This window comes from Podarcis muralis, chromosome 10 (genome assembly GCF_964188315.1).
Source record: "Podarcis muralis chromosome 10, rPodMur119.hap1.1, whole genome shotgun sequence".
In the NCBI taxonomy this organism is placed as follows: Eukaryota; Metazoa; Chordata; class Lepidosauria; order Squamata; family Lacertidae; genus Podarcis; species Podarcis muralis.
In genome coordinates this window covers 76,454,455-76,470,587 of record NC_135664.1, presented here as the reverse complement: position 1 = coordinate 76,470,587, position 16,133 = coordinate 76,454,455, and the positions used below count along the sequence as shown (strand labels likewise).

The 16,133-nt window shown below is 55.6% G+C and overlaps 2 protein-coding genes across 8 annotated transcripts in view; one reads left to right on the top strand and one right to left on the bottom strand.

Moving 5' to 3' along the window:
* Positions 1-4,641, top strand: part of LOC114605320 (inosine-5'-monophosphate dehydrogenase 1) — a 63,909-nt gene extending 59,268 nt beyond the window's left edge. For all 5 annotated transcript variants that reach the window (XM_077935527.1, XM_077935525.1, XM_077935526.1 and 2 more), the window contains exon 15: positions 3,656-4,641. In XM_077935527.1, the coding sequence (XP_077791653.1) occupies positions 3,656-3,677 (22 nt within the window). In that variant the 3' untranslated portion in view covers positions 3,678-4,641. The remainder of the gene's footprint in view (positions 1-3,655) is intronic.
* Positions 4,640-15,591, bottom strand: LOC114605316 (transmembrane protein 53-A-like). 3 transcript variants are annotated; one of them, XM_028746434.2, is made up of 4 exons: positions 15,062-15,591; positions 10,642-10,811; positions 6,702-7,286; positions 4,640-5,798 (listed from the first exon to the last, which is right to left on the bottom strand). In XM_028746434.2, the coding sequence occupies exons 3-4, from the start codon at positions 7,225-7,227 to the stop codon at positions 5,422-5,424; spliced, it is 903 nt and encodes a 300-aa protein (XP_028602267.2). In that variant the 5' UTR covers positions 7,228-7,286; positions 10,642-10,811; positions 15,062-15,591; the 3' UTR covers positions 4,640-5,421. The 3 variants fall into 3 exon arrangements, with proteins under 3 accessions (XP_028602267.2, XP_077791685.1, XP_077791686.1); XM_077935559.1 differs by lacking the exon at positions 15,062-15,591 and adding an exon at positions 14,334-14,519; XM_077935560.1 differs by lacking the exon at positions 15,062-15,591 and adding an exon at positions 12,001-12,767.
* Between the last annotated feature and the right edge of the window lie 542 nt (positions 15,592-16,133).

Sequence of the window (16,133 nt, the reverse complement as noted above, 5' to 3'; positions counted from 1 at the left end):
CGGTGACTGAGCTGGGAATTTGGGGGGCGGGCCTCCCAAGTCTGGTTTTTTAAATGGGGTGAAATTTGCAGAGCCCTGGACGCATTGGCTTTCTGGTTTTGGGCTCCTCAGGTTTCTAGTCCTGGTGAGAAGTTTTGGGGCCAACCGAGGCCAGAATCACGGGGGAACTGGTGGCCGACCTTCCCCCTGCCCCTTGGACCCCACCCCCCCAGTTCCCCAGGCCCCCCCACCCCTCTCTTCTTCCAGTCCCACGGACCTTGCCAGCAACCCTGTAGGAAAGCACAGAACAAAGAGAGTCGTGCAACTTCATGGAATCATCCCTGAAAACAAGGCTGGCAGACCCCTATTTTTTTCGAGGGTGGGCCGGGGGTCATTTTGCTGGGCCCTGCCGCTGGTGGCCCCCTCGCCAGAGAGAGGCAAAGGTCTGAACCCGACTTGGAGTGTGGCAGCCTCTTGGTTACCAATCCAACTCTTGGCGCATCCCGGGCCGGGCACCCCACGCTCCATGCTCTCTAAAGCGCGGCACGGCCACATCTGATGTGAGAGGTTCAGTTTCTGGGGTTCCATGTGTACCCCAAAATTGCAGGGTGGGGGGAGAGAGAGAGAATTCCCCCGCACTCCCAGAGCCCACATGCCAAGGGGTCTTTGCCAGGCAAGCAGGGCGGGTACCCCAAGTCAGAACGAGCTTTTGCACGCTCTGCTGTGCTTTGGGCGCCAGTTCTGGGAGGCCAGGGGCGTTCGTGCGAGTCTCTGCCGGATTTCTGTGGCTCTGGGTTCGAGTTCCCGCGAGCGCCCCAGACCCGGCGCATTGAGCGGGCCGTGCCCTCACCCCCAAACGAGGCAGAGAGCTTAAAAGCTCTTTAGGTGCTGGGAAAACCCCGAGCGAACCTGGTGCCCCCCCCTAAAAAAAGAGCTTTTTCGCTCTCTGCTTTTTCTTGGATTTCACACGCGCAGTTTCAGCCTGCCGGCCTTGAACCATGTGCGGTTGAAACTGCGCATGTTAAATGCACATTGGATGGGAGAGCTTTGGCTCCTCGTTTCCCGGGGTGCAGCTCTATGTATTCCTGGGGTGCCTGTTTTGGAAGTTCTTCGCCTGCAAAGTTTGGATGGGTATGGGGGTGTCAGGGAAAGGGGGGCGATGTCCAGCAGTTCAGCCTTTGCAGCAGATTCCTGTAACTTGGATGGTTTGGACTCCTGACTCAGAAGATCAGAAGAGCCCGCAGGATCAGGCCCGTGGCCTCTTTACTCTGGCAAAATTGGGTGCCTGCTTGGGCAGGGGGCCCCTGGGGACATAGCAACATATTAGAAACCCCCAGGCTTCCCTCGCCTTCCCTTCCACCTCAACACCCCCCCAAAAAATTTCGGCTTTCCATTTTGATCTGAAATCAAAGGCTTCCGAAAGACGAGGCTGGATCAGGCCCCAGGGGGCCCATCTCGTCCAGCCTCCTGCCCTCACAGCGGCCATCCAGGTGCCCCTTGTGGGTAGCCAGCGAGCAGAATTCGAACACAAGAGCCATGGTCTCCCCTCCTTGTTTCCCAGAGCAGCCGGCATTCAGGAACATCGCTGCCTCCGACACGGGAGACAAGAGCCTGGTCATTGCGGCCGGGGGCCATTGATTTTGTCTCATCCTCTTTTTAAGCCGTTGTGGCTTGTCGCCACTGTGGCAGTGAGTTCCGCAGTTCCCCTTTGCACTGTTCCAGCTTTGGAGGGGCGAGAGGGGAATTCTGGGGTTCCGGCCAATACCACATCTCCCTCTTAGGGGGTGTTGGCTGGCAGGGGGCAGCCTCCGTCCGTTCTCTCTCTCCCGGGCCCCTGCCCCCCTGTCCTGCGTCCTCTGCGCGTGGGTTGGAAGGCGAGGGTCCGAAGCTTCGCTAGGGCCGTAGAGGGGCCTGGGAGCTCTTGCCTAGTGCTGGCTTGGGAGCGGGACCCCCGGCAGGCGCTGGGGGGGCGGTGACGGGCAGCTGTGGGACTCCAGGCTTGGTGGCGGCAGCTGTGCTGGTGTTTTGGGGGGAGGGGGCTGCGCGCCTGTGTGTGTCCTGGGCAGGAACACGTTGACCTTGTGACCTTCTCTCTCTCTCCTGCCCACGCCCATGGCCGCCTGCCTGTAGTTTTACGTTTCTGCCATGTAAGTAACTGGGGCGGGGAGTTCCGCAGGTCCGTCCCCAACCCGCGTGTCTTGGATGTGGGTCAGCTGCTGCATTCTCCCTCTCTGCTCTCCCCCGGGCACATCTGGGGGGGGGGTAGTTACAGCCGTGGGCCGGGTGGGACACATCCCCTCTCAACACACCCAACTCCCCCACTGCTTTTGCAAGCTTTCCCCCGCTCTCCCCACACCAAACCTCCCCCCCCCCCAAAAAAATATGGTGGATCTGCAATGAGCGTTGTGAGGCTGCTCTCCGCAGTCCCTGACCTCTCTGGGCTGTGGGGGATCGGGGCCGGGGGAGAGTCCGTGGGGCAGGAAGGAGGATTCCACTGGGAGAGTTGCCCTGACCCGAGTCCCGTCTTTGGACAACAACATGGCCCGAGGGTCCGCCCTGGCCAGGGCAATCCCGAGCAGAGGGGGGGGGGTCCCTGCCACGGATGCTTCAGCCAAAACTCCTGTGTCGCAGGGGCTTGGACTAGATGGCCTCTGGGGGTCCCTGCCAACCCTGCAACGCTACATCTCTATGGCGAGAACGACAAAATTCCCCATGGGATTCCCCACTTTGCACTGAGCATGAATGTCTGAAGCAAGACCTGGGAGTGGGGTCTCCTTTTAGGGCAAGGGGGACCAGGATTGGCCCCCTCTGCCTGCCAGCCTTTCCCTTTCCCCCAGGGGTGCTAAGATGACCCAGAGGAGGGTACCAAAGGTCTGTGGGGGGGGGCGCAGGTGCTGTCCTGGGCACATGCACCGCACGGAGGCCTCGGTTTCCCCCTGACACCGCTTGATGGCAAGGGGGGGAACTGAGCCCATGGGGGGGGGAGGTCAGGAGTGGGGAAAGGGTTAGGGTTAGCGCCCAGCTGTTGCCACCCGTCTTCAGCTGGGGGTTCCCTTCTGCAGTCCCCACAGCTGCCTTGCGGGGGGCTGGACTGAATGACCCGTGGGTCCCTTCCAGCTCTGTGGCCCCGAGGCATCTGGGGCTCCGAGAGTTCCGGCCCCCTTGCCTGCTTGGCTCCCAAGCTTCCCCCCCACACGCCCCCCTCCCCTCACCGCATTGCCTGGCTTCCTCCTCCCTCCTCCTCTCACGCACCTTTCATGCCTTGCTGCCTCCCCAGAGTCTATGAGTGGTCCTCCGTTTGGTGTTAGGGCGCTTGGGGGGGGGGCGTCCACTTCCAGTGGGGTGGAGGGGCTTTTGGGGAAGGGCGGGGTCTTCAGGAGAACAAGCAGACTCTGCCGGTCTCCATGCTCCCTCTCAGGGGTCCTTCTCCCCTGCCCCACCTTGAGAGGCCTGGCAGGGAAAGCAACCCTGGTGTGGGATGTGGGGCCACGCTCTCCAAGCGACCCCTGGTTTGGGGTCGTGCAGAATCTGGATGCCCGAACGCAGCCACCTGCCCTGCAGAGGGCGTTAGAGAGAACGGGGCCTGCCTCGCAGCGGGTTGGGCTAGATGACCGCAGGACCCCGTCCGACGCTACGATTCCTCCTTTCTGATTCCTCCTTTCCCCTCCCTCCGCAGTTACGAGAAGCGGCTGTACTGAGGACGGATTCCGGAGCAGCGGCGCCCAGCGAGCGGCCCCCACCGTCCCGGCCCCCGTCGCCCGCTGCCGGCGCACCTGAAGGGGCGGGCTCACCTGGCCGCCCCCCACCCTCCGGCCTCTCGGGCCGCGCTGACAGGCAAAGACTTGCACTACGAACCACCTGGCTGGCGCCAGAGCCGTGTGCCACCCTCCTCCTCTCTCTCTGTCTCGTTCTGTCCATCTCTTTCTTTCTGCCCCAGCGCTGGAGGGGGGGGTGACTGACTCTCCCCACCACGGCAGGACCTGCTGGCAGCCTCACGGATCTCTGCTGGAAGTCGGGGGGGCATGACACCCCCTCCATGCCCGCTCCCCTCCCCGGGGCACAGTTGAGGGGAGGAGGGGGCTAGTGGCTGGGCCCCCTGCTGTGGGAGCCAGAATCCTGGGACCAGGTGCCCCCCCTACACCACACCCCAAATGGGGCTCCCCAAATTCCCAGAGGCTGTTGGGGCTGAGGGGCTGCCCCCCTTCAGCCCCCTCCCCAGCCAGGCTTGCTGGAGCACCCGCTTTCCCCACTGATGTTAATTGGGGGGGGGGCAGAAATGGGGAGAGTCAGGGAAACGTCCCCAGGGGACTCTGCACCCCATCTCATCTCAGGACCCTCGGGAGGTTTGTGCAGCTGCACCTGGGGGGGCACTGAGGCAGTTGGTTTGGGGGTCACAGCCTCCCCCTTAAAGCCGATGGGGCCGCATCCTACCCCGTTTGGGTCTCGTCCCTGCCAAGCGACGGGGGCAGCAGACCCTTGCCCTCCTCTTGGCCGCTGGGGGTGGGTGGGGGGCAGCTGCTGCTGGCCAGAGCCCCGCTGGGTCTTGGGGGCTCCTTCAGAGTTGCCCCCCTCCCTCCCCCCCTCGCCTCAAGGCTGTAACTCTTGCGCATGCTCAAGGTCTCCTCTTGTGTCACTGTGTATTATTAAAGAATAATAAAGCTACGGAGCATTGTTTAATGGTCTGGCGTGAGGAACGCAAGGAAAACCTTGCTGGATCCGGCCCAAGGGGCCTCTGAGTAGCCCTGCCTCCTGTCCACACAGTGGTCAGCCTGGGGGGGGTGGAGCCCACCATCGGATCCGAGCAACAAGAGCAACGCCCCCTTCCCATAATTTCCAGCGTTCAGAAGCCATCCAGGTTGGCAGCCGTCCTGGCTTCCTGCAGCGGCAAGTTCCGCAGATCCTTCTCCATGGATCAGTCCAAGCCCCTTTTCCAGAAGCCATCGGGGTGGGGGGTCCCTCGGTTTAACCTGTGTGTGCGGTGTGCCCTCTGCTTGCCCCTCTCAATGACTCAAGATGCAGGGCATATTATTTTTTGGGGAGGGGGAGACTTTGCGTTGCCCACTTCCCCCCATTGCAATCCTGGCTTCCCAGCTTCCGCTGCTGACGTGTTTAGAAAGACCCCACAACCTTAGCAGGGTGGGGGGAACAGCCTTGCTGCCTGCCCTCCTTCTGCTGGTGCCAATTCAGCTCCATGCCACCCATCCATGGCACCTATTTCCTGGGCACTTCCATTGCAATAAGCTGCAGTGCTCAAAAGTATGTGGGTTTTTTGGGTGGGGAGAGTTGCTCCATTAGGACCCCCAAGTCCAGCCACTCATCCGGTTGCAGCCTCCTGGAGCGGCTCTGGCAAACGGGCCTTTCGCCTCCATGCCCGCCGCAGGGATGGCAGCGGCGATGTCTTCCTCCTCTGCCGAGCGTCCATTTCTGGTTCCTTCTCACACGCTAAAGTTTCGCCTGGAGTCCGGAGGCGGGCAGGAGGCCCAGCTGCTGCAGGAAAGCGCCCAGCGCCCGGGCGTACTCCTGGGGGTAGAGGCGCAGGTGTTGCGCGTGGCGAGAGACTGCCCACTCCTGCACCTGCACGCGAAGGCCCAGCGCCCGCCAGGCGCCCAGCAGCTGCTGCATGGTGTGGGCGTCGCTCAGCGGGTCGTTGTGGCAGAAGAAGACCAGCACAGGGCAGCGGAGGGGAGGGTGGTGGAAGGCACCCAGGGCAGCCTCGTAGTGTGCCACGGTGCACGGGCGGAAGAGGCGGAAGTACAGCAGGGCGCCTCCGCGGAGGAGAGGCCGGATGGCCGCAGAGGAGCTGGTCATCCTGGCCACGCCTGGGGGGCGGAGAGAGGAGAGAAAGAAGGCAGCTCAAGCACCCCAGGTTTTTTTGGGGGGGTAGAGATAGAGATGCGGGAAGGAATAATAATACCCCGCCCATCTGACTGGGTCTCCCTGGCCACTCTGGGTGGCTTCCAGGTAAAGGTAAAGGAACCCCTGACCATTAGGTCCAGTTGTGGCTGACTGGGGTTGTAGCGCTCATCTCACTTTATTGGCCGAGGGAGCCGGCGTACAGCTTCCGGGTCATGTGGCCAGCAGGACTAAGCCACTTCTGGCGAACCAGAGCAGCACACGGAAACGGCCTTTACCTTCCCGCCGGAATGGTACCTATTTATCTACATGCTTTCAAACTGCTAGGTTGTCAGGAGCAGGGACCGAGCAACGGGAGCTCACCCCGTTGCGGGGATTCGAACTGCCGACCTTCTGATTGGCGAGTCCTAGGCTCTGTGGTTTAACCCACAGCGCCACCCGCATCCCTTGTCGGGCAGCTTCCAACCAAATATCAAAAACAATACAGCGTCAGACATTAAAAACTTCCCTAAACAGGGCCGCCTTCAGGTGTCTTTTAAAAGTGAAATAGTTGTTTATTGCCTTGTCATCTGAAGGGAAGGCGCCACCACCGAGAAGGCCCTCTGCCTGGTTCCCTGTAACCTCACTTCTTGCAGGGAGGGAACCGCCAGAAGGCCCTCGGATCTTTACCTCAGTGTCCGGGCTGAATGATGGGGGTGGAGAACGACTTCCAGAACAGATTAAGTTTGAGGACCAAGGTACCACTGTATTCTGAATTCTGCGCTTTGATGTTTCGAATGCCGGCTGTGAGCCGCTTTGGGCACGGCCCGTGGCGAGCAAACCCGTCCCGCCAGCCCCTTCCTCCCCACCCCAGGAGGCCCACTGCTCACCCTGAGCCATATTCTCCAGGCTGCCTGCCACCAGGCTGTCGTAGACGCAGCCGCAGATGCGCTCTCCGATGCCGGTGTGCCGCTCGGGGTGTCTGGCGAGGTGCACCATCATCTGGGCAAAGGTGTACCCTCCGATGGAGAAGGCGTGGATGAGGAGGGGCTGGGTGCCCAGGGCCTTGCCCTCCCCCAGGAGCCCCAGGAGCTTTTCCGCGTACGCCAGGCCCCACCGCGGCCACAGGAAGTGTCCCAGGCTGCTCTCGGCCACCAGCACAGCCCAGCCGCGGCCCAGGTAGAGGGAGAGGTACTTGGCCAGGGCACCGGGCCGGGCGCCAAACCAGGGCAGCAGCAGGACGAGGGGCTGCGAGTCGGTAAAGGTGCCCGCAGGCCGGTATAGGCAGACGGTGCGCGAGATGGGCGTCACGGCCGTGCCAGGCAGCTGGGAGGCATGGCTCGCTTCTGGACTGCCCTCTGCCAAGGCGCCTTCGGGTCTGATGCCAGGAGGGGCCTCGGTTTCCATGGGAGGCATCGCAGGTGCCGCTCCTGCAAGGTCTGCCGCCCGCACTTCACCCAGGAGGCCAGGCAGCCCTGGAAAGTGTCAAAGGACCAGAAGGAACATTTTATCATATGTGGTGGGAATGTAAAAAAAGTAAAGAACTTATGGGAAATGATATATAATGAGATGAAAAAGATGTTGAAATACACATTTTTAAAAAAACCAGAAGCATTTTTACTTGGTATTATAGTTCAGGACATTAATAGGCAATATGTTAAATTGTTTTTATGTGCAACAACTGCGGCAAGAGTATTGTTAGCCCAGAAACGGAAACGAGAAGAAATTCCGACGAAAGAAGAATGGCAGACGAAATTAATGGACTGTGCAGAATTGGACAAAATGACAGGAAGGATTCGAAACCTGCGGGACCAGAGATTCACAGAAGATTGTGAGAAGTATATGAATTATTTGAAGAGCAACTGTAATCAACAAATTACGCTAGTAGGACTACAAGAAGTTTTGTAAGGAGAAATATACGAAGTGTTACAAAGTAGAAAAAGAGAGAGAGATTGGTTATGAGTTTGAAATGTAACAGGGAAGATAAGAAATGCATACTGAGAGATTAGATTGGAAAATTTTCAGACAGGATTGATGGAAGTCAAAAATTTGAATAAGATGCAAAAGTATGTTTAATTATTGTTGAAAATGATATGTTGAAAAACTAATAAAAATTATATACAAAAAAAGAGGAAAATGTCAAAGGGCCAGAGGCTTTTTTTACTAGGAATTTTAAGTGTAGACACAGCAAAGGAGCAGAAACAATCATTTATGTACGCGACGACAGCAGCGCTGATACTACTGGCCCAGAGATGGAAAGAAGATAAAGTCCCGACCAGAAACAAGAACATGATGGACTACGCCAAAATGGCGAAAATGACCAGGAAAATAAGAAACCAGGAAGAGAGCAACTTTGGCAGGATTTGAATGATGCTTGAAATGTACTAAAAGCGAAGGTAAAAATGGATTATTTAAGAAAAATAGAGAAAATATGTGAGGCAGTTGAAAAAGATTGAAAATGGAAACCAGGGAATCCTAAATGCTGATGATAATGGCTAATGTTTGAATTTAAATGTGTAGTGTAAAAAACTAAATAAAAAAGATTTTTATTTTTTATTTTAAAAAGGGAAATGTCCAAGGGGCACCTGAGAAGATTTTTGGACAAGGATTATACCATCGTCGTCCGCCACTGGGGACAACATCTTGGGCCGGCCCCCATGTTTTTATTGTAATTATCTGTAAGAATAGAAGAGCCTAAGGAGAGCCTGTACTGGATCAGGCCCATGGCCCACCTAGTCCAGCTTCCCCTTCTCATAGGCGCTGAATGGTTGCCTGTGGGAAACCTGCCATCAGGAGTCGAACTCAAGATACCTCTCCCTCCAGGGGTCTCCTGCTGCCTCTGATGGTGGAGGCAGAGCACGGATCCTGGCTCAAAGTCATCCATGGTCCTCTCCTCCTCCATGAACTGGTCTAAACCTCTTTAAAGCCATCCAAGTTGGGGGCCATCACTGCCTACTGTGGCAGGGAGTTCCACGGTTTAACCAGGTCCTTCATTTGATCTGTCCTGCATCTTTCAACCTTAAGCTTCATCCGATGTCTCCAAGTGCCAGTCTAGGACCTGGGAGAGACCAGGGTTCAAATGCCCACTCAGGCACGAAGCCAGTCCCTGCCTCTCAGCCTGGCCTGCCACACAGGGAGGTTGTGGAGATTAAATGAGGAGGTTGTGGAATCATGGATATAAATGCAATGCAATAATATATGACCCTGTCTGTATCTGACCAGATAGATAGATAGTGATAGTGATAGTGATCGATAGATGATAGATAGATGACAGAGATAGATGAAAGTGAAAGATAGATGATAGTGATAAATGATAGTGAAAGATAGATAGGTAGATGATAGCGATAGATATAGATAGATAGATGATAGAGATATAGAGATAGATAGATAGATGATATAGATAGATAGATAGATAGATGATAGATAGATAGATAGATAGATAGATAGATAGATAGATAGATAGATAGATAGATAGATAGATATAGATAGATGATAGAGAGATTGATAGATGATAGATAGATAGATAGATAGATAGATAGATAGATAGATAGATAGACAGACAAGCAGATAGATGATAGATAGATAGATAGATAGATAGATAGATAGATGATAGTGATAAATGATAGTGAGAGATAGATGGTAGTGATAGATATAGATAGATGATAGAGATAGATAGATAGATAGATAGATAGATAGATAGATAGATAGACAGACAGACAGACAGACAGACAGATGATAGTGATAGAATAGAATCATAGAATCATAGAGTTGGAATAGACCACAAGGGCCATTGAGTCCAACCCCCTGCCAAGCAGGAAACACCATCAGAGCACTCTAATAGATTATAGATAGATAGATGATAGTGATAGATGATAGCTAGATAGACAAGCAGACAGATAGATGATTAATAATAATAATAATAATAATAATAATAATAATAATTTATTTATACCCCGCCCATCTGGCTGGGCTTCCCCAGACATTAAAAGCTTATCATTAAAAGCTATCTATCTGATAGTGACAGATAGATAGATAGATGATAGCGAGATATATAGATAGATAGATAGATTGATCGATAGATACATAGCTGATAGATAGATGATAGTGATAGATGATAGATAGCTAGACAGACAGACAGACAGACAGATGAGAGAGAGAGAGAGAGAGAGAGAGAGAGAGAGAGAGAGAGAGAGAGAGAGAGAGATGCTTCAGGCTGTTTTATGAGGAACACAATTCCGAAAGGCAACAATCCATTCCTAGAAGAAGCAAGAGATCTAGCAAAGGAAACTCCAGAGGCCAGAAGAGGATTGGAAAGGGGCTCAGCTCAAAGATCACCCGGCTGGTTCTCTGGAACTGCAGGAAGTGCGCAATTGCGGAGGGAGGGATGGGGAAGAGAGGCCCCCTAGGGGAACTTCCTGGGGGGACAGGACACTCCGCCACCCCCCCACCTGATCCACTGTGTTTCCATGGGAACAGGGACCGGGACTAACCCCCCTCCCTGCCCCCTGCCTGACCTTAATGCTCTAAATCTCTCCAGAAAGCAGAAGGTGGCAGGGAGCCAACAGGAGCAGAGAGGGAGAGAATACGCCCCCCCTCTGTCTCCCCGTGCCCCATGAGTCCCCCCATCCATCGGGGACCACATGCATCTTTCTCCCCCCCCTCCTCTGCATCACGGGGCACCCCAAATTCTGCTCACCCCCCGTGCACACACAGAAGAGGGGGCAGGGAGCTTTAATCTGCAACCAAAGTTCGGTTGATTAATTAGACTAATTAACCGATTGATTGAAGCATGCAGCCCTAAATAGAAATGTTGCGCTTTTCCTCCCCTACCGGCATTCGCAAGCTCTAATTGCTCACTCCTCCTTGAAGGGCTGCCCTCTTTATCGCTCCCTAGAAAAGGATCTCGCCGCCGGTTTTGGGTGGAGGCGCATTCCGGCGAAGATCACTTCGTATGTCCGGTCGTCCTTGCACATTTCTCCAAAAAAATAAGGCAGCGTGAACTGGAAAAAAAAGAAGAAATACATGGATCATCCAGGCAAGGCACTCATAGAATTGTAGAGTCGAAGGGAACCCCAGGGGCCATCTAGTCTGCCCCCTGCGATGCAGGGATCTCAACTGAATAAGCGCTGGGTAGATCTGGCCTCTGCTGAAAAACCTTCGAGGAAGGAGAGTCTGCCACCTTCTCAGGGAGCCTGTTCCGCTCAGAATATAATGATGATGATGATGATAATAATAATAATAATAATAATAATAATAATAATAATAATAATTTGTATCCTGCCCTCCCCAGCCGAAGCCGGGCTCAGAGCGGCTAACAACAATAAAAGTAACACAGCATTCTAAAATCAATTCATTCTAAAATCAATTCAGAAACAAATTAATGGCAACCATTGGGCTGCAGTTCTGTGAGCATTACCGAAGGAGGGGGTCAGGCTGTGCCTTGGCCAAAGGCCTGGCAGAACAGCTCTGTCTTGAAAGCCCTTCGGAAAGATGTCAAGTCCCGCAGGGCCCTGGTCTCTTGTGACAGAGCGTTCCACCAGGTTGGGGCCAGGACCGAAAAAACCCTGGCTCTGGTTGAGGCCACTCTAACCTCCCTGTGGCCTGGGATCTCCAAGATTTGAAGACCATAAGGTCCTCCGTGGGACATACCAGGAGAGGCGGTCCCGTAGGTACGAGGGTCCTAGGCCTCATAGGGCTTCTATAAACATCAGGAAGAACATTCTGAGTCATGACACACAAAGTATGTCATGACAATCTGATTGACATACTAAGAAGCAGCCAGTTTCAAATTGGGTTAAGCACCTGTGGGACACGTTTATCTCTCTGGGCGCAAAGTCCACGGCAAGAATGAGGAAGGGCAGATCTGAGGGGCGGCCGCTCTATACACCAAAGGGGAGAGTCCAGAGAGTCCAACGAGCCAGAAATCCCCAAGAGGAGGGCAGAGCAGCCTTCCAGATCAGACCAGATCTAGCCCAGAATCCTGTTCTCACAATGGCTGACCTGTGCGAAACCAGCTATCAGGATCGGAACACAAGACCCCTCTCCTCTCCTGCGATTGCTGCCTCCAAGCGGGAAGCCGTTGTGGCTGGTAGCCCTCCATAGCCCCCTTCTCTTCCTTCTCTGTGAATTTGTCTGATCCTCTTTAAAAGCCATCCAAGTTGGTGACCACCCCTGCCCCCCCCCGCCTACCTCACACGGTTGTCACAAGGGCAATCCATCACAACAGAGCACTTTGTAGACCAAGCAGCAGCAGCAGCCGCTCCCCGAGCTGGCAAGAGCAATGCAGACTGGATCAAGGCACGCGGAGTCTGGGTCACAGAGGAATCTCCCAGTCGCTATGGAGACCCCCTGGCACTGTGCCCCCCTGCCTCTCCAGAGTCAGGCCAGACCTGGAGGTGCCAGGAGCTGACGCCCGTCCGAGCCAAAGCCCCGCTCAGGGGGAAAAGGAAGCGAGAATGGGCAGGGGGGGCTACTGGCCACAGATGAGCCCAGGATCACCCAGGCCTGGCATCAGTTGGCACCCTTTCACGCATTCCGTTTCTTTCCCTTTCATGAGATTTATACATCACTGGATTGCGTAAGAACCTCAAGGCAGGATGCAAAAAGATAACGAGGAGAAAAGCACATGGTTAAACTACTTGCACAGCTTAAAATTTGTATCGCCTTTTAAGTTTCTGGGTCAGGCTGGCCGAAACAGGAATGTTTTTAGCAGGTGCCAAAAAAAATACAGTGGTACCTTGGTTTATGAACTTAATCCATTCCGGAAATCCATTCTTAAACCAAAACCGTTCTTCAACCAAGGCATGCTTTCCCTAATGAAGCCTCCCGCCACTGGTGCCCTTCCACTGTTCGATTTCTGTTCTTAGACCAAGGTAAAGTTCTCAAACTAGGACACTATTTCCAGTTTTGCAGAGTTTGTAAACTGAATCGTTCTTAAACAGGACTGTTCTTAAACCGAGGTACCACTGTGCAGTGATCCTGCTTGATATCAATAGGCAGGGAGTTCCAAAGGAACGGGTCTCAGTTGGCCCCTGCAGTAGTGCAAATTCCTCCAATCGGAGCAGCCAAGTGGGCACAGCTGGGGCAAGGTGTTGAGGGCTTTCTGTACTAACAGCTTGAACTTGGCCCGGAGACAAATTGGCAACTGCTGCAGATCTCTGAGCGCCTGTGCTCAGTCAGTAGCGCTTGAGACTCTGACTCTCGTGAGTTCAATCCCCACGTTGGGCAAAAGATTCCTGCTCTGCAGGGCAGGGTTGGCCTAGATCAGGCTTTCTCAGCCTCGGCCCTCCAGATGTTTTTGGCCTACAACTCCCATGATCCCTAGCTAGCAGGACCAGTGGTCAGGGATGATGGGAACTGTAGTCTCAAAACATCTGGAGGGCCAAGGTTGAGGAAGCCTGGTCCCTTCCAACTCTGTTGTTGTTGTTGAGTGCTCAGTCGTGTCCGCCTCTTCATGACCCCTGGACCAGAGCACGCCAGGCCCTCCTGTCTTCCACTGCCTCCCGCAGTTTGGTCAAACTCATGCTGGTAGCTTCGAGAGCACTGTCCAACCATCTCGTCTTCCGTTGTCCCCTTCTCCTTGCGCCCTCCATCTTTCCCAGCATCAGGGTCTTTTCCAGGGAGTCTTCTCTTCTCATGAGGTGGCCAAAGTCTTGGAGCCTCAGCTTCAGGATCTGTCCTTCCAGCGAGCACTCAGGGCTGATTTCCCTCAGAATGGAGAGGTTTGATCTTCTTGCAGTCCATGGGACTCTCAAGAGTCTCCTCCAGCACCAGAATCCTTCCAACTCTACAAGTCCATTATTCTGCGCTGACAAGGCCTTGCTCTTGTCAGCAATCGCGCTGCAGCATTCTGCGAGGACTGAAGCTTTCAGATCAAGTGCCTTGCAGGTTTGACTGCCGCCTGTCATTCTAAGAAGGGGGTTTGCTGTGGATTTGCTGGTGGAATGTGTGCTACAAAGGCCTTCAGATAACTCGTATTTTCTCTCCCCTAATTGAAGCTCCTGAAGCTATCATTCCCCTGTTTATTGATTCTGGAGGAACAGAGCCGTTCTTCTCCTCCTCTCTCCAATGTCTACACGCATCGTATCAGTAACGCATAAGCCCAGCTCAGGTCCCAAAGGTGACCTCTGCTATTTTTAAGTAGGATAGTTCCTGTGGATGCTTTGCTCTGAGACGGTCCTTCAGTTCTTCAAATTACAAGAATGGAGATTCTGCCTCAAGAATCTCCTGATGGCGAGAGCTGCTCGCCAGTGGAGCAGTCTCTCCCTCTGAAGGTGGTGGGCTCTCCCTGGAGGTTTTTAAGCAGAGCTCAGGTGGCCACCTGTCCAGGATCCTTTAGCTGTGCTTCCTGCACTGCGTAGGGTTGGACTAGATGACTCTTGGGGTTCCCTTCCAGCTGCAGTTCTATGGTCCCCAGATCGCGCATGCCAGGCCAGCACCCCCCCCGGCCCCCAATTAAGTACAACCAATTTGCACCGCCAGGTAAGCACAGCCAGCCCCACCTCCTCCACCCCAACACACACCTGAGATCCGCTGGTAGGGCTCCGCGGGAGCGGGGGGGCGGGCTTGAGCTCTGAGCTTCCTCTCTGCAAAAACAGTGGGGGAGCGGGAGGGGGCAGGCTGTTGCACGTGACACGGAGCCAGCCCCCTGCCCCCACCGTGCCCCTCTCCAGACGGATAGGCCTTCCTTTCCCTCCCTCTGGGCCGCTCAAACATTCCTCCAGGAGCCTCTACACCGCGTTCCCCCCCCCCCCAAAAAAAATCTCCCTTAAGCTCCCCCGTCCAAGCAGCTCTAGGGAAACTGGGTGCACCCAAGAGACGGCTATGGGTCAGTGACGTCATCTGGGGGTACTGGGGAGAGGAGGGTGGGGTCGTCTTCCCCCCATATAGAAGCAGCCCCGGGCTTGTTCCCTGGGTGGAAGGAGCCGGGCTCTCCTGCTTTTACGCAAGGCGCGCCCTGGCGGAGAGCGGCCGGCCACCCCCGCGGAGCCACCCGAGCATCGGTGACCCACTTTCCGCGTGGCCCTGCAGCGCTGGCCGGGCTCCTGCCCCATCCCCGCCCCAAATACGAGCCCCTCCGCCCCTGCCGTGGATGGCGGTGCAACCGCCCGAGCGCATCTGTTCTCTGGCTCCCGGGAGGGGAACTGGGAGCAGAGCTTGCGGGGCTTCTCTGCCAGGGATGCCCGAGCGGCGATCGCAGCGGGTTGGACTGGATGACCCCTGGGGTCCCGTCCAACTCGACAATTCTTACCACTTCACATCCGCATGCCTCCCGGGGGTGCGGCTGTCCCGCGGGTCCTGCCTGGGGAGGGTTGAGCGAGGTGCCCGGCTCAGCCGCGTCTCCTCGGCGCGCACCTTCCTTCGCCCGGCTCCAGAGCGCCCCTGAGCGCGTGCAGAGTGCCTTGCAAGGAGCAGTGGGTCCCGAGCCAACGGGGAGGGAGACTCGTAAGAGAGAAAACACCCCCCTGCCCCCGGGGAAGGAGGGAATCTTCGGACGGGCCGCGCGTCTTTGGAGAGGGGGCGCAATGCGCGGAGAGGAGAAGCGGAGCGCCGCGCAGGGATTCCGCCGCCGACCCCTCGCCTTCCCCGGCCGCCTCGGACTCGCCGCCGCCTCCGGCCCGGAGCTCCGCTAGCCTCGCCCCGCCGAGCGGCCGCCTCCCCGCCTCGGTCCGGCTGGGCTCCGTGCGCCTCCGAAATAGGCTCGGGCGGCAGGCTGGGCAGCTTCCGCCTCGCCGCGGGCCGGCCCCCTACCCACCTCCCCGGGGATCGGCCACAGACCGAAATTCAACCGGTGCAGCGGCCGCCGCCTCTTCCCCTTTTGCTTGGCGCGGGAGCTGCTAGGGGGCAGACAGCCGCTGAGCCAGCTTAGGTCAGGAATTCGGTCAGGAATGCTCCTTTTGTTCTTACTTTTTACTATGTATTTTGTTTTTGTTTTCAAATATTTTGTAATGTTATGCAATGAACCGCCCTGAGATGTACGGGTGAAGGGCTGTATGCAAATTTAATAAACAAACAGACAAAAACAAACACTGCCCTAGGGCGGCCCACCCATGAAGCAAGGTGAGCGCCTCAGGCGGCAGGATCCACAGGGGCAGCAAATCCCGGTGCAGATCTTTTCCCCTTCGCCCCTCATGTGAATCTTCCTAAAGAGCGAGGAGCTGGAGGAGGCAGGGAGGCCACCAGTGGTTGCAGGAATTGATATAGGTGGGGGGGGGGGTTGCCCCTCCAGCAGATATCCTGCACATGCAGACCACTACCAAAACCAGCACAATCACTTTTGTGACTTGTCCTCACAAAACACTTGGTCAAAGTTTCTTCCTATC